Source organism: Marmota marmota, unplaced genomic scaffold (assembly GCF_001458135.2).
Source record: "Marmota marmota marmota unplaced genomic scaffold, marMar, whole genome shotgun sequence".
Taxonomy (NCBI): Eukaryota; Metazoa; Chordata; class Mammalia; order Rodentia; family Sciuridae; genus Marmota; species Marmota marmota.
The window spans coordinates 3,300,352-3,324,900 of record NW_026000169.1 but is presented as its reverse complement, the minus strand read 5'-3'; the positions used below and the strand labels follow the sequence as shown (position 1 = coordinate 3,324,900).

The 24,549-nt window shown below is 36.2% G+C and overlaps 3 protein-coding genes across 3 annotated transcripts in view; 2 read left to right on the top strand and 1 right to left on the bottom strand.

Moving 5' to 3' along the window:
• The window catches only part of Art4 (ADP-ribosyltransferase 4 (inactive) (Dombrock blood group)), a 12,929-nt gene extending 6,156 nt beyond the window's left edge, over window positions 1-6,773 (top strand). Inside the window, exon 3 of the mRNA XM_015498195.2 lies at window positions 5,750-6,773. Coding sequence (XP_015353681.1) covers window positions 5,750-5,865 — 116 coding nt within the window. The 3' untranslated portion in view covers window positions 5,866-6,773. The remainder of the gene's footprint in view (window positions 1-5,749) is intronic.
• Window positions 6,774-9,502: 2,729 nt separating this feature from the next.
• CUNH12orf60 (chromosome unknown C12orf60 homolog) lies at window positions 9,503-10,314 on the bottom strand. Its single transcript, XM_015498295.2, has one exon. It carries the CDS (start codon window positions 10,312-10,314, stop codon window positions 9,589-9,591), a length of 726 nt encoding a protein of 241 aa, XP_015353781.1. The 3' UTR covers window positions 9,503-9,588.
• A 7,444-nt stretch (window positions 10,315-17,758) lies between these two features.
• Window positions 17,759-24,549, top strand: Smco3 (single-pass membrane protein with coiled-coil domains 3). The gene is made up of 2 exons (XM_015498194.2): window positions 17,759-17,874; window positions 23,077-24,549. Exon 2 carries the CDS (start codon window positions 23,093-23,095, stop codon window positions 23,768-23,770), a length of 678 nt encoding a protein of 225 aa, XP_015353680.1. The 5' UTR covers window positions 17,759-17,874; window positions 23,077-23,092; the 3' UTR covers window positions 23,771-24,549.

Below are 24,549 nucleotides of genomic sequence, written 5' to 3'. Positions count from 1 at the left end.
AGAGAGAGAGAGAGAGAGAGAGAATTTTAATATTTATTTATTTTTTTTTTTTTTTTTTAGTTTTCAGCAGACACAACATCCTTGTTTGTATACGTGGTGCTGAGGATCGAACCCGGGCCGCACGCATGCCAGGCGAGCGCGCTACCGCTTGAGCCACATCCCCAGCCCCCCTTAAGTCATTTCTGTTATTTGATAATATTCTACTTACCCCACCTTCCTGGAGCAGTATTGATTGATCCATGTATGAACCCAGCAGGAGGGAGGTGATGTTTCTTCCTTATCTGAGGGTCCTTCTCTGGGAGAGAGTAAAGTCAGTGGACTCCACCTGGACCTGATGGTCTAGATTGCTGCTATTGACCCCTTCACTTCTCCCACTAACTCCAGCCTTCAGAATTCACAGGTGCTGTTCTGAAGCACTGGAATCTAATTCCTCAGAAGAATTCTCTCAGGAGGCTGTTTCTCATTCTTTCAGGTTTATGTTTTGGTCATTCTGTTTTGTTTTCACCAGCAAAATCCATAAACTATTGTATGTTCTGTTTTGGTTTAGATATGAGGTGTCCCCCCCCACAAGCTCAAATGTGAGACAATGTAAGAATGTTGAAGTGAAATGATTGGGTTATGAGAGCCTTAACCTAATCTGTGGATTAATCCAATGATATGGATTAACTGGGTGGTAACATAAACCTGTAAGGCATGGCTGAAGGAGATAAGACAGTGCGAGTTTGGAGTTTAACTCTCTCTCTCTCTCTCTCTCTGCTTCCTTGTTGCTACTGTTCTGAGCTACTTTCCTCTACCACACCCTTCCACCACAATGTTCTGTTGCATCTTGGGCCTAGAGCTGTGGAGTCAGCCAACCATGAACTGAACCTCTGAAACCATGAGTCAAAATAAACTTCTCCTTCTCTATGTTGTTCTTGTCAGGTATTTTGGTCACAGTGATAGAAGGCTGACTAAAACACGTCCCCCAAAGCCCTAATAAGCCAGTGAATTATGTTTCCTCTCTTGTTCCCCTTAATTAGAAAGACATAATACTTGAAAGCCAGCATGAAGATGTTCAAAATTAACCAGCCAGGATACTGTATGCAACTCCCCCAATGGATAGAGAAGTATGCTAAAGAGCATAGCTTCCCTGTCCTTGAGTTTATGTCAGACTTGGTCTTGTGCACTTGCAATTCGAGTTCGAAGAGTTCCCAGGAATCTGCTATCTTCAGAGAGTCATGAGGTCAAATTGATGGCATAATACATTCAAGGGAGCAAATGTGCCAAAGAAAAATTGTTTTAGTCATTCTAAACTAACAGCTTTACCCTGTAATTCTTTCATCACCCTTCAAAGGACCTATACCGGTTACCATAGAAACATGGTTTAGTGCTTATGGGGAGACTCAAAATATGTTAACAGAATGTTAATTAGTTATTTGCCCTTAAATACTGCTTCTTTCAGCAACATAATCTGTGCCAAAAATCCGTAGACATATAAATACATGCTCTGTTCTGTATCATTGGATTCACAAAGGAGGGATTTATTTGTTAAAATGGTTCACATAATCAAAATTCTTAACATGTTTTGAAACAAATATAGCCAATTGTTTGTAGTAGCCTAGTTTTACATGTAAATGTTGCCAGTTACTAGCAATGATAACATGGGCAAGTGGCTTCATCTCTCTATGCCTCTGGATTTTTACATGTAAAATAAGAATTTTTGAAATCGACCTATAAAATGAGGAGAAAATGCATTAATATATGTAAAAGTTCTAAGAATAGCATCTGATGGTCAACATTTTAGCTACTGTTAGTTTTTTTATTATTTATTTGGTTAACGTACTATTGTTTTCGTGTCTTCTTCTACTCTGGGCTTCAGTTATCTTTCTTTCCCTGTTTGTGACATCACACTGACCTTGAAGTAGACTGTCTCAGATGAATGGATGCAAAAACAAGCAGTGAATGAATCTGGAGACCACATGGCATTATAAAAAGTAGATAGATAGGAGCTAGAAAGATCTGGGTATATGTTAGTAGCTTTGTGGTATTATGTAAATGACTTGACCCCTGAGCCGGTTTCTTCATTTATAAACTAGAAGCTGTGCTTGCTTTGTGGGAACATTGTGACTGCACTTGGTGCCCACTCATCCTCTCAAACACAACTGAGAAACTGCAGAAAGTATTTTGCATATAGAAGTGGGATAATGGCTCAAAGCACCAATGTCTGCTTCAGGGAGATTGGCAGTTGAGAATAGAAATAAAAGAGACAGAAGGAATAAAGTTTACTACTTTTTGAGCATCCACTTTTTGCTAGATGGTATTCTGAAAGATTTGCACTCATTACTCTGCATTTTGACATAGAAAGGCAATAGATAACATGTACCTCAAACACCAGATTAATTTGATACACTGCATGTCGATTCTACCTTTTTACACTTTTAGAGTTCAAATATTTACTTCTGAAGCATCTGACATAATTCAGATTCAGAGTTCATAAAATCAAAGTTATGATTACCATGCATTTTCCTCAGATTCTATACCCCAAGGTAGAAGTGACCGAAATTAGATTATCATACACCAATAAAATGATACTTTCACAGCAATTTAGCTTACAAAACACTTTCACACATAATATCTGTTTAATTCTCACAACCACCTGTAAGTTGAGCTATTAACCCCACTCTCCAGATGTGAATACTGAGGTTCAGAAAGGTTCAAGTGGCTTGTGTAAAATTATCCATGTAATTTACAAATGGCAAATGTAAGACCCTTTTCCATGTTTTCTCACAATAATTCCAAGACAATTTTCTCTATAGATTTGTTTCAAGAGATTCATTTGTCCTTCTAAAATCTTTCTTAAATTTTATTGAGAAACTGTTAGTATCAAGTCTATGGACTTTGACTGTTTACGTGATAACTCAGTTCACACACACACATAAATGTAAAAATATACATTTTTATATGACAACAGTTATCCTTTTTGTATACAGTGTAATGCTAGTGCTTTCTATTCTAACCTATTTTATTACACTATTAAACATTAATCATTGTGACCTCCTAAAATGATATCATAATTTATTCATGGATCACAACTGCCAATTTGAAAAATATTGTAACAGGGTAATGAGGGCAAAAAAGCTTTGACTAGTAGTCTAGTAAAAAAATGAAAGATAAATACAAAAGTAAAATTAATGTGCACTATCCTCAAATAAAAAATTTTTAGATTGTAATTTATTTAATCAGATATTTTACATGTATTCTTTCAAATATAGTATTCATGTAAAAAATAATGTGAGATAAAATAGCCATAAGAGAGGTAGAGAAAAGTATCAAGAGAGTTAGGAAGGAAAACTTAACTTTAACCTGAGAGAAATAGTTTTAAAAAGATAATTTAATATCCTAAGTATTATAATATATAATTATAATAGTCGGTTATAATAGTCGGTTTTCCATTATTGTAACAAAATGTCAGTGAAAAACAATGTGTAAGGAAGAGAGGTTTATTCTGGCTGACAGTTGCAGAGGTTTCAATCTATGGTTAGTGGTTTTGAACCTGTGACAAGTCAGCATGATGTGGTAGGTGGGATGTGGTAGAGTAAAACCATTCACCTCATGGTCCTCAAGAAGTAAAAGAAAGAAGAAGGAAGATGCTGGAGTCCCAAAATCCCCTTCAAAATCACACCACCCATGACCTAATTTCCTCACTAGGCCCCATTTACTAAAGGTCCCAACACCTCCCAGTACTCCACAGGATGGTGACCAGGCCTTTAACATGTGAGCCTTTGGGGAACACTTATCCAGCAGGATTAAAAGTTGTTTTGGGGGGGCTGAAAATATAGCTCAGTCTCATGTGAGACATGCACAAGGCCCTGTGTTTAATCCCTAGCACCACAAAAACAAAAACAAAAAGTTGGTTTTTGAAGGATGAATATAATTAAAGAGTAATATCTGTATGTTTGTGTCTTATTTGAACATCATCATAAGAGCAGTTATAATTCATTCATTCAATCAGTATTTATTAAGCACTTACTATGCGCTAGGCACTATTCTAGGTCTAGGGAACAAAATAGGCAAAAATTCCTGCCCTTAGGGAATTTACATTCTAGTGTGATTATCCAGACAATAAACAAAATAAGTAAATATGTATTATATTAGTAAGTGGTCTGTGGTACAGAGAGAAACAAAGCACAGCAAGGGAACAGGCAATTCCCTTGCTGTGGGAGAGAGTCACAATACTCAACTGAGTCATTTGCAAAAGCTTCACAGAGAAGGTGACACCCAAAGATTAAAATGAGAGACCTAGTCATATGAATATCTCAGGAAAGCAACATTTCAGGAAAGGAAACAGGAGGTGCAAAGGTCCTGTTATAGCTTAGATATTAGGTGCCCCCCAAAAGCTCATGTGTGAGACAATGTAAGAAACTTTATAAGAGAAATGATTGGGTTGTGAGAGCCTTAACCCAGTCAAGGAAGTAATCCGCTGACAGGGATCAACTGAGTGATAACTGAGGCTATTATGATGCGGCTGGAGGAGGTGGGCACTGGGAGCATACCTTTGGGATATATATTTGGTGAGCTGAGCTTAGGCTCTCTCTCTACTTCCTGAATGCCATGCTCTCAGCTGCTTTCCTCCACCACAGTCTTCTGCCATGATGTTCTGCCTCACTCAATCCCTGTGGAATGGAGTGAGCCTTCTATAAACTGAAACTTCTGAAACCATGAGCCCCCAAATAAACTTTTTCTCCACTACTTGTTCTTGCCAGGTCCTTTGGTCACAGCAGCAAAAAAGTTGATTAAAACAGGCCCTAAGTCAGGAGCAATGACAAGAAAGCCATTATATGGAAGTGAACGAGAGCAGAGCAAATAACCGAGAGTAAAGACAGAGGGATAACCTGGGGCCTTGACAGCAGCTGTTAAAACCTCACACAAGCCCGGTATGGTGGCTCATGTCTATAATCCCAGTTGGCTCTTGAGTTCAAAGCCAGCCTCAGCAAAAGTGAGGCGCTAAGCGACTCAGTGAGACCCTGTCTCTAAATAAAATACAAGACAGGGCTGGGGATATGGCTCAGTGGTCAAGTGCCCCTGAGTTCAATCTGCGATACCAACCCCCCCACCCAAAAAAAAAGACTTAACACAAATTTAAATCACAATTTAAAGCCAATAGACTGGATAAGCTCTCTCCATGGATGTGTACAAATAAAGGAGAGAAGATGTCCAAGGACTGAACCTCAGCACACTACAAATTAAAAGTTCAAAATGAGAAGAAATAAGCAAAGAAACCTACGAGGAATAGCAGCCAGTGAGAAAGGAGAAAATCAATAGAATTATTGTCTCAGGAACAAAGTGAAGAGTAAGAATTGAGGAGGAGGGAGTGGTTAACTATGATCAGTGTGGCTTACAGTCAGATACAATGAGGACTGAGAATCTAAGCTCCCGGAAAGTCAATGGATGATCTCTTAAATCAGACTTTCTATCCCCAACTGGCTGGGTAACCTGAAGTCAACCTCTTTACCTCTTGACACCTGTTTTATCATCTGCAAAATAAATAGGTTGAATTCTCTGAGTTAGAAAAATCTGAGAGAATACTTTTTGAAAAATTAGCTAACTTCAAACATTTTTATTAGAAATTTTTATGTTAATGATTCAAAAAATAATGAATCAAAGGAAATATGAACTAGTTTGTTGCTGTTGATTTTAGAAAAAAAAAATTCCTGCTACCTAACCCATCTCTAATTTCCATTTTGTTTGTTTGTTTTTTTTTTTTTTACAGATTCCAGCAAGAAGTGCATCCCTGCTCCTATAGTTATTGCTTCTCTCTCCTTTTTGGCCAGTATTATCATCTCTTCCAAAAGCAGAGTGCAAGGGAATCCTGAGGCTCTTTTTTAAATGTACATATGTAAATGAAAACTTGTGTTGGTTTTTGCTAATAATGGGAAGTTGTTTACTGGAAAGGATGATTCTCTGATGCTTCCGCTGAAACCAGAGCATGGTCTTCTCTTGGCTAGTTCTGTTTTGCCTTCCCCATACCCATTTGCCTTTCCCATTCAGAGCACCCTGAATACCCCTGGGGAATCACTCTGCCCACCTTTCATTTGATACACAGCTGTTTCGGATCACTGCCTATCAGTTGGCCTATCACTCAGATCTTAGCCATTTCAGCATATTTCTTCATGAAAACAGAAGTTTATGTTGGACTAGAAAATAGCCCAGGGATAGCTTATGAGGTATATCAGGGTACTTTTTAGACACTTGTTTTGGGAGTAGGAGAGGGACCTCTATTTTGAATGGAGTAAGTATGAGCTTAAAGATGCTAGAAGTTATCTTACCACCAAAGAGGGGACCCCCAACTCCCTGAGAAAGCAGCTAACACAATTAAGGAAGAGCTGAGAAATGAAAAGAAAGTGAGACCAAATGAGAATGTATGACCCTCTAGATTCATCTGGGTCTGAAGCTGAGTACCGAAAGTTTTTTCTTCACATTAAATCCATTAGTTATATTTTGCTTACATAATTTGAATTACGTAGTCTATCTCAAACCATTGAAAGAATTCTAATGAATACAGGTTCCCTGCACTTTTTTAAAATTTAATGATCCTAAATAGGAACAACTCAAAGAAGACTGAGTTATGAAGCAAAGAACAAACTCATCATCAAATGGAAAACTTTGAGCCCCAGAGACCTAACCAAAGTGTGAATTTTCTTCAGAGATTTTCATCAGAATTCAAGATCAAACTATTTTGGTCTCATATGGGAAGAAACACAGAATCCTGAGCAATAAAAGAGAAAGGTAATGAACTATGTTAGTGAAATGTCATTCATTGCCAGTTAACAGGGTGGTAGATACAAGCTCCTAAAGTACTTACCAAAAAAAAAAAAAAAAGTTAAAAGTTAAATTCATGTTAATTTAAGACTTCACATAAAAGCACATTTATTAGGAAAACATGAGGATATGTGTGGAGGTAAAAGAGAGAATATGAGAGAAGAAATCGATTCTCATGCAAGTACCAAAGATATATGTTTCATTATGTACAAACTACAAGATGCAAAGTCTAAAGCTGGAAATGTTCGCCAAACCTTCCCTCAGGTAGTAATCAGTTTAGATGGGGACATGGGTGATTGTTTCACCTGAGCTCCAAAGACCCTAGTGTTGGGTCAAATGGAGTAAAGTGAGGGCTAGCACTGTTATGGTTTGAATATGAGGTGTCCCCTGGAAGTTCATGTGTGGGACAAGCCAGGACATTTAGAGGTGAGACAATTGGATTTGGATTATGAGGGCTGGAACCTCATCAGTAGGCTACTCCATTTGATGGCTTAATAATTTGAACAGATTAAAGTTACCCTAAAGCATTTATCTCCATGAGAAATCACAGTTTTCTAAGTAAGATCATTCTCTTAAATCAGTGACTCCTGAAGTGGCAACTATGAAGTGGGAAAAAATTGTCACAGGTTATTACAGGACTTGTTTTTTCTATTTTCCCTTATTTTATAGGAAATGGTCATGGGCTTTGTTTTGTTTTCTTTTGGTGCATTTCATCCTTTCCTCTCCACTTACACTTCATTTGGTTAGGCCAGAGAAAGAATTAGGGCCAGGCATAACACTGAAACTAGTGAGTCTTCACTTTATTCTTCAAAACCGTATGGACTTTAGAAAAGTTAGAGGAACCCAAAACCAAAGTATTTGAGAGAAATGTTACATGACAGCATTCAGTTTGAGAACAGTACAACTTCCCCCCAACAACCCCACAAGCTCGGAAGCAGACACAGACAGGAAGCCAGCAGAGTGGGCAGGATGATGGTAGGGCCCAGCGGTGGGGAAATGTCTGAGAAGCACTGTGAGTGACTGCCAGCCTCACAGGAGCCACCAGTACCTAAAAAACACCCATGTTTATTAAAGTGAGCACCACCCACCGATGTTGAGAGCCACAGCAGAAGGGGCCCCAGCAAATTTCCAGCTGCCAGCTGATTGGCTCCTCTGCAGTGATGCTCATTGGGCTGTTTCCCTGCCCTTTCAGACCACGGAGCTGCTCATTGGGGGACTCTTTTGGCTCCGCCCATGCGACCCAGCCAATTGGCCTGAAGAGCAGGAGGAGTGGGGGGGTTGAGAGGCTTGTGGGAAGCCGGTAGTGGCAGTTGGGCCCTGAGGGAATTCCTGAAGAGCTCCTGTGGTGCTGAGTGTGTTCTAAAAATAAAGTTCGTTTCTGCTTGATAAGTGGCTCATGAATTGTGCCCAGCCAGACTGCAGCACACCTCTATTATCTAGTGGCTGCCATTCCAGTTGGCATCTAAGGACTTCCCTTGAGTTATCACCAGTCATTCAGCCACTTCACTGAAAGGCTCTGCCCCAGGACTTTTTGAGTCTTTGTCCCATTCATTTCCACATGGTTCCCCTCTGCTCTCCTAACATTTTGGGAGGCACAATCCTAAAACCAAAAGGAAGGAAGGTGAAATTCTGGACACATATAGTACAGAACAAGTAGCAAAGTAAAAGACCCACCTCCACCTCCTATTTATATAAGGTGTGATGTTGCTGCTGCTGCTGCTGTTGTTTTTGAAGGTGGGGTAATGAATGAGTTCAAGATTCTCCTCAAAATGAAACAATCATTAGTAGATAGCAATTGCAAATGAATAAGCTTTTAGCATTGCTACTCATTGAAAATGCTGAGTATTGAAATTTTATCCTTTTTCCAGAGCCTCTATTGCTCTGAAATGGTTAACATCCACTTCCGAAAAATATTATGAAGTCCTGTTTATTTGCAGATGGCAGAGGGATTCTTAATTTAAATTGTAAGTGGTAATTACAATAGTGGCCTTGATTTGGAGTTATCATTACCACTTGTTCTAAGCAAAGTTTCTATTATATATCATGTGAAATAATAGCTCCAAGGGCGATCTTGAGAGTATACATTCACAATGCATGAGAGTCAAAGACTTCATTATTGGCAAATAGACTTTCCTAACTTCTGTTCTAAACAAGCACATCTCAGAAATCCTGCTCCTACAAGTGTAATGGTCTTTTCTTTGTGAAAGGTTAGAGTACCTCCATTTTCAACTTCTAGTATCTCCTAATCCTAAAACCTCAGTAGGAGACAGATGAGAACAAATTATCTGCTCTGATCTTATCCATATAAGAATTATCATTGTTCTTATTTAGTTCTGAATAAATCATATTTATTTAGTAACTTAGAATAGTCAAAACACTGAAAGTTGGCATGAGTAACAAAAATGGAGGCAAATTATGTTCCCCCCAGGCCTGAACTAATGACAATATTTACGTTTACCTGAACTTCATAGTACAGTAACTGGAAATAGACTTGCCAAATGTGGAAATTAGTTTTGTTGTTTTAATTATGCTTCAAGATGAAATATCCTCAACTATGATTCTATGTTTTTTCAATAACACATACTCCTTAGTGAATGCCATTTCAAGTAGGCTTTCTTCGACTATCCATTTTCATTTTCATGAAGCAAAACTACAGATGACTACTTTCTGCACTTATGGTCTAATGACCTTCATATGTCTGGTATCAAAGGGTCTTAGAAAGTACTATAAAAAATCATGGAATCTGAATTTATTTTTCTGATGGAAATGAATGCAACTTTTATTGCACCCCTACTTGTCATTCACTTTCTTAAGCATAGAAATATCAGTCTCCAGGGTTTTTATGGATTTTTGGAGAACCTGTATGGTTGGTTCCATAGCCTTGATGATTTGTTCCAGCTGATCGGCTGCTGACTCCATGGGATTGCTGGCATTCTCAGTTTTTAGTGCATCCTGCAACTTCTTCAGGGCATCTGTTGAGATGGATTTGCAACGATCTGGACTCAGGTTTTTCTCAGATGTGGGAGCATCTGATTTCCCTTTGGTGTCTCCTTTACAGAAATCACTTAATTGAAGACTCATGATGGGGAATGCCATCAAGTGTGAAAAAAAAGATTCCAAATTCTCAAGGATGTTACTATGGCTCAGCACAGAGACAATGGTTGGTGTCTGGATATTTTTAAACAGTTCTTTAGCTGAAAGTTCCAACTCCAGGTTGATACATTTCTCTGCCATAGAACACATAGTTGTTGCAACCTTCGAATACATAGGTTCCTTTTGCATTTTGTTGTACTTTTCTTCTACTACAGATTGCATCTCCTTAAAACTTTTAAGCATTTCTTCAAAGAAATTCTTAATTGTACTATCTTCTTTCACAACCATCAAGGAGATCTGAGTATTCATATTGTGGTTAAGAAACTCAGTAAATGTGTTTGTGAGGGAAACAAGATCTTGTACATGAAGGAAGAACATTTCAGAAGCTTGAATTAGTCTGTTATTTTCTGAGTTTGAAGACATTTTTCCAACAAAGAAGTTTCAGCACTGCAAATAAAGCAGAATCCAAAGGAAAAGTCAAAGTGGATTTAGCTATCATGAAGACACTGAGCATATAAACATAAACATTAACTTATGTCAGGGACAGGAAAGTTACACAAACTTTAAAACAATAATGATTCTGCACTTAAGTAGAAATAATCAAAAAAATTAAAAGTAGAATAGGAGTGTGTCACTGAATTTATACCATATATATATATATATATATATATATATATATATATATATATATCAAATATTATGTTCTGGATCTTGAACCTATGGATATGCTGACATGTGGAATAACATTACTCTCCAAAATCTTACCCTCAAAAACTATTCAGTGTCTAGGAGAATGTTGGATACAGCATTAAAAGTTAAAAATTAAAAAGAGGCTCTCATCTTAGTTAAGATAGAATAGACACACTTCATCCAATCTTTCCTGCTCATTACACCTACCAATTATGAAAATCAAACAAGAAGTAAATACCAGAAAATTTGAAAGATAGATAAAGCAGGTAGAAAGTGGATAAAGCAGATAGAAAGTACAGCATTTGAAGAACAACACATTGATGAATTTCTCTGGTTGTTTTGGTTTTGGGTGACTTTGGTTTTGTTTTGTTTTGATTTTTGTGTTCTGCTTTTCCTAAAAACCTGAATAAATTTATATCTCTTAAAAGATTTGCATCTGCAGTTAAACACCTCCCAAAAAAGAAAACTTAGGTCCAGATGGTTTCACTGGTGAATTCAAGCAAAAATTTATAAGAGAATTATTAAGGGGCTGGAGACACATCCCTCAGGGGTACAGTGCCTGCCTGGCATGCATGATGAGTTTTTGGGTTTAATTCTCAGCACTGGTTTAAAAACAAGAAAAGAAGAGAAAAGAAAAGGAATTAATAACAATCCTATATAATATATTCCAAAAATAGAAAAAAAAATCTTAACTCATTTTAGCAAGAAAACTACAATGTATCTATCCCTTAAGAATATAAACACAAAAATCCTCAATAAAATATTAGCTAATCCAATGCAATATGTAGAAAGACCAACACATCACAACCAATTTGATATTTATCCCCAAAATAAAAGCCTAGTTTAACATTCAAAAAATCAGACTGAGAAATAGAAGGCTTTTTAAAAAATTCAACATCCATTAATGATTTTAAAAATCTCTCAGCAAACTACAAATATAAAATAAATTTCTCCATCGTAGAGGGCTCTTTTTTTTTTTTAAATCAAATTTTTATTTTCTTACACAAATTGTTATAGAAAGTTCAATCTTCTAGAAAGACAAAGATAATCTTATTCACTTATATCAGTAGAAAATTTGTAATCCTTATAACCTGACCTAAACTCTCAAATCTACCTGAAAATTCCCTTGCTTTTGTTTAAAAGATAGCTCCAAAGAAATGGAGACTGTGAAGCAATGGACACTTGAAAAAGGTAGTTTCCATTGTTGCACTAATTGAATTCTGTTTATATATGTGTGTGTATATATTTTTCCTAGAGAGCTTAGTACACATGCTCTCCTGTCCACTTACAAGAACAGGCCACAGGACACAGTTAACAAACCCAGGACTTGTTAAATCACATGGAGCCACCTCTTTGCGATCTATATTTGGAGGAATCATCCCCCTATTTCCACAACCTGTCTCTAGTGTGATCTATACATCAGAGACTTTCTATTTTCTTGCTGAGTCCACTAAAGTCCGAGCTTAAAGTCCAGAGCAGATTCAGAGGAAGATGTCCTAGTTTGTTCCACATTAACTTTTCTCACTGAATTGGGAGAGTGGTGCCTGCTGGCCAAACAATACAATTCTGATATTTGCTGTTATGTTTGTCAGACAGTCTAATAAAGTTCTATAGCTGCATCTCTCAGATCAACGAGGATAAAATTTAAGGTTACAAATTGGATATGAGAATACACTGCTCTCATTATACTAAAAGCTATGTAATTATAAATCTTGGAAAACAAAGCTTAAAGAACAGATTAAAAATTGATGGAATTTTGTATTACAAAGATTTGGTTTAAGTAATTCTAATAATTTTGCTCTTACATCCTGTGAACTTGTTAACCTTGCTTATTCTAGTAGGTTTTTCACTGAATTCCTTAAATTTTCTGTGTACAAGATTTGCATCTTCTATGAATAAAGACAGTTTTATTTCCTAAAAAAATAATAATTTCCAAATTTGGCTTCTAAAGAAATAATTTTCTAATGCATTTGGTCATTTTATAAGTGTGGGTGTATATACAGTATATATATGAGTATACAGGATATATGAGTATAGCATATATATGTAATATAATATGTAATATATATACTCATATGACTAAGTATAAATACCTTAAGATTTTTTAATAAGAGCCCTCGGCTCCACCGTCTCCATGGAGCCGAGGGCTCTTATAAAAAAAAACTATAGCTGAGCTGGGGATATAGTGGTAGAACATTTGCCTAGCATGTGCAAGGTACTGGGTTTAATCCCCAGCACCAGGTTGTTTTTTGAGGGTTTGTTGTTGTTGTTGTTGTTGTTATTTTGCTGCTGTGACTAAAAGACCTAATTAGAACAATTTTAGGGGAGGAAAAGTTTATTTTGAGGCTCATGGTTTCAGAGGTCTCAATCAATAGAAGTCCGGCTCCACTCCTCAGGGCTCAAGGTGAGGCACAACATCATGGTGGAAAACAGTGGAGGGAAGAAACTCACATGAAGATCAGAGAGCAGAAAGAGTGACTCCACTTGCCTGACACAAATATATATCCCAAAGGCAGGCCCCCGATTACCTACCTCTCCCAGCCACACCCTACCTGCCTTTAGTTACCACTCAACTAATCCTGTCAGGGAATTAATTCACTGTTGGGTCAAGGCCCTCACAACCCAATCATTTCTCCTCTAAATCTTCTTGCATTGTCTCACAAGGTCAACATACAAATATAAATTGCATTTCTATTCACTAGGGATGAACAACTGGAGCTCAATAACTTGTTGTAACTATGATTTTCAATACGCTGTCCATGAAATACTCGGAGAATATATCCTTAGATACAAATCCAAGAAAATATATGCACAATCTATATACTAAAATTCAAAATAACCTAAAATTCTGAAGAAAAACATCAAAGAAAACCCAAATAAATGGAAGACAAACCCTGTGAATTAACGGACTCTGTATACATAAAACATCAATTCAAGTCCTACCCATGGATGGGAAGGCTCTATATAGTTAAGATTATCACTTTTTCCCAAATTGATCCATGTAATCACAGACAAAATACCATCAAATTCTCCAGAGATACAGAAAAAGGAATTCTAAAATATATGTATAAATGTAAAGAAACAAGAGTAGATAATTCTTTAAAGAAGAACCAATTTTGAGGACTCACACTGTCTGATATTGAGATATGATATAAAACTTCAGTAAACCTGACAGTGTGATATTAGTGACATGTAGACCAACAAAACAGAACAAAAAGTTCATAAATAGACACACAAATGTGGTCAATTGATTTTTAACAAAGATACAAAGGTAATTCAATAAAGTAAGTTAGGTGTTTTTCAACAAATGGTGCTGGAACAACAGAACATCCATATGAGTAAATACTTCATACCATATAGAAAAATTAATTCAAAATGGAACATAGATATCAATATAAAAGTAAAACCCTAAAATTCAAAGAAGAAAATACAGGAGAAAATCTTGTAACCCTTAGTTAGCCAATTAGTTCTTTGATGTGATACCAAAAGCTCATCCATTTAAAAAAAAAATGGTAAGCTGAATTTCACAGAATTAAAAACTGCTATTCTATTCTGTAAAGATGCTCTAAACAGCCAGATGTGGTGGTGCATGCCTATAATCTCAGCTACTCAGAAAGCAAGGCAGGAGGATGGTAAGTTTGAAACCAGCCTCAGAGCTATCTCAAAATAAAAAATAAAACATCTTAGGATATAGCTCAGTGGTAGAGTGCCCCTGAGTTCAATGCAAAAAAAAAAAAAAAAAATTAACACTTCTGACAGAAGACTTTTATCCAGAGACCCTCTAGGCATTAGATAGAAAAATTACTTGACAGTGGTTGTGGAAGCATAAACATACACAATGACAAAATTATATGTAACGACACACACACAAATGAGTACCTATTAACCTGGGAAAATCTCTATAGATTGGTGAATTACATCAACATTAATATTCTGGGCATTATGTTGTAGATTTTCCAGATGAGTCTGGCAAAATTATAAGAAATCCCTGTAATAGTTCTTAAAATTTATCTGTGAAAATTGGTTTAGAAAAATTAAAACCTAATGGAAGAGTGCATTGGTAGCTCTGGACAGTGAAATACATTTTATCATGACTTTTTGAGAGAGGATAAGCCATCCACATGGAGCTGTCCAGATGGCTGGTTAGAGATATGTGCTTAGAGGTCAGGAAAAATTATTGACTAGCAAAAATATATTTGGAGTACAGCCACAAACCAGCAATGATAGAATCATGAGATTGAACGATAGCACCCAGGGAAAACGTACAGAGTGAAAAGGGAGCTAAACATAAAAACTCAAACACCAATATTTAGTAATATATGAATGATGAGACTCCATATAGAAATTGAAGGAATGTTTGAAAAAAGAGAACCATATAACCCTAAGAGAAGAAAGTCAATAGGAAGGAGTAGCCAATAATTTCAAATGCTATAAGTAAGACAAACATTGTATATTATATATTCTATTACAATAGGCACTACAATGCCATTGGTGAAGCAAGGGAGCAATGTTGTAAGCAGTGGGGATAAGTGTAGAAGCCAGATTACAAATACTTAAAAATTAATGGAGAAAATGAAGTAGAGATAATACAGGGAAACTGCCAAATTGGAAAGTCTCAATGAGGTGACATAAAAGAAGATATAGGGTCAAAAGGTGATGATTTTCAGGTTTGTTTGATTTTTTTAATGCGATATTCATAAAAGCTGAGTTTTGAAACCATTTTTAAAGTGTTTAGTTAACTGAACCAGGAAGATTATTCAGGGATGGAGTCATGTAATTGATAGGTGTCCAGTAGAATTTTTCAGGAAAAGGGAGTGAGCTTCAGAATAAGGAGGAAAGGAAAACATTCTTAGAGAAATTATCAAAAGAGAAGCTATATGCAGATACATTTGGATAGCATTAATCAATTCTACTCATTAACCACTATCCTCAACCTAAGCAAACTTGTCCAATCAGCCTTCCTGATTCCCTGGCATCACCCTGACACCATTGCCTGCACTAGGAAAAGTTGCCTCCTGCTTAAGGTTCAGTTCTGACTATTGATTTGATGTCAATACTAACTTTAGTCAGGAAGGATATAAAAAGTTCAAGTTCTGCTGGGTGCAGTGCCACACGCCTGTAATCCCAGCAACTTGGAGGTTGATGCAGGAGTATCACTAGTTCAAGGCCAGCAAGACCTTGTCTCAAAATAAAAATTAAAAAGGACTGGGAATGTAGCTCATGGTTAAGTACCCTGGTTTCAATTCCCAGTACCCTCCCCCAACAAAAAATAAAAGAAGGTTGAGTTGGTTATATAGGGGGCTCAGTATAAAGTCAATATTTGCTTCTAGTTTTTCCTCTGAAATTCTGAAAAGGAGACTAGTAAAGTGTGCCTAACATTTTTGCATTATTATTGTTCATACCTCAATTATGGCAGCTCTGGTTTGACCTCTATGTGGTGCAGGAAGGATGTCTGAGTAGGAAGTTAACATTATGAAGAATGGAAATGGAATGTAAAGAAAGAATGGAAAACCTAACACCTTAGGTACGATCGCATTGAACATTATTCCTCAACAATATTCCCTTCCATAACAAAACACAACTGTTTTAGATAGGGCAAATGACAGACATACCTTGTCCAGCTACTATAGGGACTGAGTTGGTGAACAAGGCTTTAGTTTCCATACCTACTAATCTAGTTTATATAGATTGACTTTATTTTGTCTATATACAAATATATAACAACAAATTCCATTATTATGTATAATTTAAATGCACAAATAAAATGCAATTAAAGAAAAAAGGAAAGTGAACTTCTTGAAATCCAAATTGCCACATATTATCTCATGATAAAAAAAAACATTGATAGTTCAATATTGTCTAGAGAATAAAATACAATTTCTTTGCTAGCATTTAAGTCCACCTACAAAGTGCTCTCAATTGTCCACTACTCACCTTCCCTCAACTGCTGTAATACCCTGTGCCACCAGCATAGTGGATTCATTTTGTTCCCTGAAAAATATTCTATACATTTTGGTTCAGCTCCTTTGTGCTCCTTCATTATCTCCTCCATATCCCATACCCCACGCCTTAAGAAACCCTACTTTTCATCTATACCCAGTTCAAATACACTGGCCACACATACATATTCCTTCTTCTCCCAGGCCCCTACACAGTGAGGACCTAGGATACATCAAAGACAAATTGACCCACTGGGACAAAAGTAAAAAACACACAGCTCACTCCTCTTTAGGACCACAGAGCAGCACCTTTACATCTCATAAGTCTCTTGTCTGAAATATTCATTCTGTGTCCTCTACCCAACATCCCCCCAACAAGGAATACTTCAGTTGATATAAGAAAAGCTACTATTTAGTAAGTTTTGTCACATATTAAACCACTATGCTAAGTGCTTTATATGCATTATCTTATTTAATCTTTATGAAAATCCATAAATTATAAACACACATTACACCAATGAAAAAATTTAGAAATGTTTCCCAGGGTTACAAGCTAGTAAATGGTACTTTAGGTACACAAAACCAACTGATTCTAAAGCCTGTGGGCTTTCCACTAAGTTATACTTGCACTGGGTGACTGCCCTGTTTCTGAGATATCTTTGCTATTAAAGAATCAATGAAAATTTGGACTAAATCCAGAGGAAGAAGCATGAAAGTCTCTGATCTATGCTTTTAAGGGAAAAGAATCAAGTTGGTCTTTAAGGTTCTATGTTGACAAGATAATTCATTACAATAAGAAAAAGCAATAAATGGCAGAACTCCTAAATTAAAAGATGATCAAATTTTCTAAAAAAAAAATACAGTAGGCTATATCTGAATTTATAACTCTTGAGAGCCTAAACAAAGCAATCAGCAACAAAGGTACAAATGCAACAGAAGATAAAAGAAATTTAATATCTAAAATAACTGACAAGATGAAATCCCAAAATCTCAGCTGAAACCAAAAGGCCATCTTCTCTAATGAATTGAAATAGTTCAGTTGTGCAGCACCTTTCAATACTAGAAAGTTCATGAGAGAATAGAAAACTTATTAAGTTTACCACTTTATTGATCTTTCAAATTACATTATTTGATAGTACTGTTTATATTAACATAGGAAATAGAAGAATTCTGAGATAAGCCCTACAGATGCAGCCTATAAACCAGGCAGGCAGAGGGACCCAGCAGGGACTAGAAAAGCCTATAAATCATCACATTCCACCAGAAGCATCCAGATGAAACCAGATGGAAAAGCCCTACAACAACATTCCCCAACAACTAACTGCTGGGACTACAGGCTCAGGAACACAGCAAGGTAAATAATCTGGACATTTCTCTCAGTACTGATATGATACTTGGATCATCAGTATTACAGGGATTTTGTAATAATGATTAATTTTGAATCCTAGCCATAAACAAAGTAAGAACTGTTATAAGAGATCCCATGGCATATTGTGTGTGTGTGTGTGTGTGTGCTTATGCGCACGTGTGTGCGCACATGTGATTTTGTCCAAAGATACCAAGGAAGGAAGAAAATTAACAACTTCTAAGACTAAGTCACAGAAGAAGACGAGTAATGATATCAATTTCAGAAAGGATAAAGGATGAAAGGACACTTGTGTGCGTGTGTGTTGCTTACATGGATAGGGACATTTTCTTCTGTCTTAACGTTAATAGTGGCACTTGGTGTCTGTGAAAGAATGAATGGGGACTCAGACTAGTTAATGTATAGAGATTTTATTACTCTCTAAATTAAACCATATTTTATTACTCTCTAAATTAAACCATATGTTTAAACCATATACTGGACATTTTCTGTGTTCCTCTTCTTGAGGGTAAGGAATATCTTCAAGACCCGTAGTAAAGACTTCACAAACAAACATTTGGTAAACTGATGAGTAACCCTGACATTTGCTTTCTGGTTAGGAATATTATTGCTTCCTGGTCAGAAATATTCTTTAAAAGAATTTACATCAGAAAATATACCATACATCATGATTAATTTTTGTTTTAAATTAGAGGCCATGGTTTTAGTTTGAATTAAATAAAGCTCAGAACTAGATATTAGCTGTTATTTTCTTCTGTAAGCCTTCTGTGTTTATACCCTATTTCCAAATTCCCAAGTAATCTAAACTTCCATGGTAGCAGGACACAGTGAAGAATGGTGACAGCCTGGAGAACCGTAAAACCTCAAAAAGCACCACTGTTATATCCACAAAAGTATCCTAAAAAGTTTTATTCGAAAATATGACAATCATTTTCATCTTATAATGTGGTTCCTTTCTTGAAAATTAAATCAACTATCTACTATCACTAAGTCAACCTTATTTGTATACACAATCACCAATATACTTCTGCTAAGTCTTATATGTTTTTTAATCTTGAATGTTTACTTCTCAATTAAAAAGAAAATTGACAAGGCTAAATCCAATTAGCATCCATTTCAAGCTAATCTTTGTTTCCATTTTAATTTCCTAAGGCACGCTGATCACAGGTTTCAGCACTATGGTACTTGTTTCCCTATAATTTTTATGAAATGAGAAGTCAAAACTTTGTTTTAGCAACAGAATTCTCTTATTAGATAAAATTTACCCACCCAGGACCCAAACGTAGAGAGCTAGAGAAAACGCAATTGTTTTAGAAGAGACTCAGGTGAAATAAGAATCGCCCAAAACAAGAGCGCCACCTGCTGGTCAGCCATTCCTCAGCCCGCTGCTCCTAGGCACTAGAGAAAGTATTTCATGGAGGGCTTAGGTAAAATATCAGTATAAACTCTGTGCAGAAGTGATGGTAACTCCCAAAACAGAATTTTTTTCACTGACAGAAAGCACCATCATATGAGAACTCAAATTATATAAAAGTTAAAATTTGCTATACAAAAGTGTAGTTAATCACAGCTGGGTTAAATATACCATGAGCTACCTGATAATGCCTATAACTTCAAAAGCCACCAGGTTATGATTGAAAATCAAACAAGGTGGGGGGCAAGTACATGAGCCAGATCTCCTCTCAGGGACAGGATTATACATCGTCTACAAGACATCAGTTGAAGCTTACCTGAGTAACAATATGATCTTTAAGAAGAGTGACTTCAATTAATTTCAGGGCTTTTCTTTTGCTGAGTGGAATAATCAATCTGGGATTTAGAACTAAATTTTTTTAAATATTTATTTTTTAGTTGTAGTTGGACACAATATCTTTATTTTATTTTTATGTGGTGCTGAAGACAGAACCCAGGGCCTCGAGCACATGCTCTACAGCGAGCGCTCTACCGCTGAGCCACAATCCCAAACCCCTAGAACTAAATTTTTAAAGACAATAATGAAGACACTCACTTCCCATTGCCAACTATGGTTCTCCATGTGGTGTCTAACCTCTCTTAATTATCAAGCACATATTTATCAATTTGAAAGAGTACAAACTGTTAACCTTCCCTGGATGACCAAAGGTCTCTAATCAATGAGTCAAGATACATTAAAGAGCAGGTTGTTTGAAATTTTAAATTTGCACAAGTCAAATACCATCTATAATTTTCTATGACACCTTACTTTCAACCGTAGTCATAAATCTATCTTAACTTCCTAACATAATTAGAAATTCTAAGACAGCAAAGATTTTCTTCTTCTTTTGCTTTATGGAGCCTAGCATACTACCTTTTTTCTTTTGTCCTTTTTATTTTTTAATTTTTATTTCTTCTTTTTAATTATACATTTCAGTACAATGTATTTTGACACATCATACATACATGGAGTATAAATAACTTCTCATTTTTGTGGTTGTACATGATGTGAAATTACACTGGTTATGTATTCATATATGAACACGGGAAAGTTACATCTGATTCATTCTGTCTTTCGTATTCCCATTCCCCCTCCCTTTCTCCTTATTCCCCTTTGTCTAATCCAGTGAACTTCTATTTCCCTCCATCCCCAAACCCCGCTTATTGTGAGTTATTATCTGTATATCAGAGAGACCATTTGGCTTTGGGGTTTTGGGGGGGATTGGCATATTTCACTTAGCATAATAGTCTCTAGTTCCATCTATTTACAGGCAAATGCCATAATTTCATTCTTCTTATGACTGAGTAATATTCCATTATGAATATGAACCACATTATGAGTATGAACTACATTTTTTCTATCCATTCATCTGTTAAAAGGCACCTAGGTGAATTGAACTTCTACAAACATTGATGTGGCTGTATTACTGTAGTATTCTGATTTTAAGTCCTTTCGGTACATGCCAAGGAGTGGGATAACTGGGTCAAATGGTGGTTCCACTCCAAGTTTTCTGAGGAATCTCCACACTGCTTTCCAGAGTGAATTCACCAATTTGCAGTCCCACCAGCAATGTAGCATACTACTTTACACTACTCTCTGCTTTTTAGTCTTATTGTTGGAGCCTAATGCAAGAGCTTATTCCAAAACAATGGCCTCCTATAATTTTAACTTACCAATTGTTACTGAATTGATAAATTGTGCAGCGTGTGTTAGCACACACCTGTAATCACAGCTACAGGGGAGTGTGATGCAGGAGGATCATTTTAGCCTGGAGTTGGAGGCCAGCCTGGACAACATAGTAAGACCCCCATATCTCAAAATAAAAAAGGAATAAATTGCTTATAAATAAATTGCCAGGCCCTTCTAATTTCACCTGTCCAAACTATAATTCAATATTTTCAGTACTTCAATTCCCATCTCCATTTATCTTGAGGTAGACAGATGCACACACCTTTTCTAGAAGATCTGTGTTCATATTGATGGCATATGGTAGCTGCTAGAGATATTTTCCACTTTTTCAGAATAGTAAGACCCTCTCGCCTAAATATCTGAATAGGGATGCAGGGTAATCTTCTGAATTCAAAGTTGGAAACTAGAATTTTCTGCCATAAGATCTGAAAATCAAGAGCTTAAAAAAAGTTCATGGAAAATTCATAGGGAAAAAAAGGAGAAATCAAAGTCCAAATTTGTGTTTATGGAATTGCAATTTGCAACCCATTTATAAGTTTGGGTAATATTTAATAGGTCCTCAGCCAACAAAATGGAAATGAATTAGGAAATTTTCCAGATGTTATTTAGCAGAAATTCGTGTCTAACTCACGTGTGTGTGTAAAAGAGGGAGAGAGAGAATATCTAGATAAAAGTGAATTTATCATTTATCACCATTCTACCAGGGAGCTCCTAAAGATTTTCCAAATCTTACATATAAATGGCTATTTTATATTCCTAGTTTTTTAAAATGTTCCTCCTTTAAATTTTCAAATTATATCCTCATGACTTGAAAATTTGATTATTTTCATATTTACTTTCTCTAGAGGAAAAAAAAAATCTTCATTCCTTCATCTCACACTTCTAGGGTTCCCATGTCCACATTAAGAACCAAGTTGCTGGAATACATAAATAAGACCCAAATTAAGCAGATGTTTGCTCAAAGAAAGAATGTATCAGATCCTATACAGAGAATAAAGGGCTGCTTTTTCTTTGATTTCTCCTGAATTAAAAATGAAAAAGAAAAAAAAGTGCCAAGTACATAGGAAGGTAGATTTCTCACCCAAATAATCTCAGAGGAGTATGCATTTTCCTTTTTTCTCTAAATGGTACTGTTAAGTACAAACACAAGAAGTCTCCTATTTGGTTTATATTTTGTATAGTGTAATTGTATTACTTTAATACTTTTGTAAGAAGGCATTATCTTCTAACATTAACTCTAGCTAATCTTACTGATAGCCAAGTACAATATGAACCACTTAAATGATTTAATCTATAAGTTTTGCAAACAGATTCTCATAACTACACTGTCCTCTGCATGGTGCCCATCGTCTCCCCAAATTAAATTTTAAGCCAAAGCCTTGGGTTATAATCTTATGAGGAATTCTTTTAAAAGATTATAATTTTATATGTGAGATGCCTCTAATACCCCAGGTTTAGAAAATAAATAAATTGCCTATAAAGAGATATAGAGATTTGAATATTTTAAATGAAGATAACCAAACATAGAAACACAAAAATCATATCAGTAGCCCTCTAAACAGAGATCTTAATGCTCTTCTGCCCTAGTAATTTAACCTTAAATATTAGAAAAAAATCAACATGGAAGATACATTCATTGTAGATGCTAAGTGGGAAATTAAGAAGCCCTAATATCAAGAGCTAACCATTCTGAGTTGGATTCTGTTTCAAATAGAAGTTCTTAAATATTACCTGGAAAAATCATGTTTGTTTATTAATATCAGATGCTTGATAAACATGAATATTCTCTATCTAGAGAATACTCCCAACACCACAAAACCTAATGCCTTAGTCTAAGTATTAATGGGCTATATTCTGCTGCCATATTTTCCATACACTGACTCCAAGTTTCATAAAAATTGCTTTAAAAACTCTATTGGGTTTTCTGAGGGATTCTTGAGGTAGTATATTGATACTTGGTTATGCATGAAGTAAGATTTCCTGATCAGATTCACACAGCAGATATTTTTCAAGACCTTTAGTGAAGATATGTTATTTTATTTTTTCAGAGATCATACTTGAAACATGGCTCACAGTGACTTCCTCTATCCAGAGAACCCAAGGAGGAGGCAGGAAGTAAACCGGCTTCACCAGCAGCTCCTTGACTGCTTATCTGACAGCTTCCATGCCACCAATAAGCTGATAGGGGTTCTAAATACACACTTGGGCTGCACACTGGCCTCCACCGAAATGAAGAGAGATGGGACTATCAAAGAAAATTGTGACATCATCATCCAAGCCATAATGAATATCCAAAATGAACTGCAAAAGGTTGATGAAGCACTAAAAGAAAAACTAGAACCAACCTTGTATAGAAAACTTCAGGATATTAAGGAAAGGGAAACAGAGAAGATTGCAATTGTACAAAAGGTTATTTCAGTCATTCTAGGAGAAGCTACATCTGCAGCCAGTGCAGTGGCTGTTAAACTCGTGGGCTCAAATGTCACAACTGGCATAATTAACAAGTTGGTCACTGTGTTAGCTCAAATCGGTGCTTCTCTCCTCGGTAGTATTGGAATTGCTGTTCTTGGCCTTGGCATAGATATGATCTTCCGGGCCATCCTGGGAGCAGTGGAGAAAACACAGCTTCAAGCAGCCATCAAAAGTTATGAGAAGCATCTGGTGGAATTCAAGTCAGCCTCAGAAAAATATCATCATGCCATTACTGAGGTCACAGATATTGTCAAACACCAAATGAAATGAATAACCTTTTGGTTTGCCACTGGAATATTTTTCTGCTTCCCTCTTAATAACAGCATTTCCTTCTTTGATTTTCCATGTTTCCAGTATGGATATAAATGGGATAAAGAGTTCAGAAAGGGAAACTGGAGATGTTAAAACTAGATTAATCTTGAGTTTTGACACATAATGAATGACTGGATCAGCTGGTGCTAGAACCTGTGAGGTAAAAGATGTATATCCCAGGATGTTTTCTCACCCTACTCTACCAGATCTACATAGGAGTAAATGCTATCACAGAGCAGCAGGTGTAAGAATTGCTTTTTTCTTTTTTTTACTTTCCAGTCAAAATCCTTAACATTTACATTGAATGCAGACACTTTCATGTCTACCACTAGCTTCAAACATCACTTAATACTAAGGAAGCATATTAAGGAACTTCTGGCTAGATACAAACCAAATAAAATAAAATAGAAATGCTACCATATTTTTTAACCATTAGATTTAGTCCAGTTTTCTATAGACAGGAAAAGACTGAAAATGGATTATAATGGGCAGAGGTTATAGCTCAGTTGGTGAGTGCTTGCCCTGTATGCATAAGGCCCTGGGTTAAATCCCTAGTACCACAAAAAATAAAAAATAAATGGTTTGTAACTATTGGTTTCAATGATGAGACAATGTATCTGTGAACTTCTACTAATTACACAATGTAATCTGGGTGGATTAAAAAAATGAAAAAAGTTCTGTTTCTATAATTGTAATCCATGCTGACCAACTACGATGACTATGATGACAAAGTGTAA

What these genes read in the sequence shown, in the direction of transcription:
- Smco3 (XM_015498194.2), top strand. Translation starts at nt 23,093, where the DNA reads ATGGCTCACAGTGACTTCCTCTATCCAGAGAACCCAAGGAGGAGGCAG.
- CUNH12orf60 (XM_015498295.2), bottom strand. Translation starts at nt 10,314, where the DNA reads ATGTCTTCAAACTCAGAAAATAACAGACTAATTCAAGCTTCTGAAATG.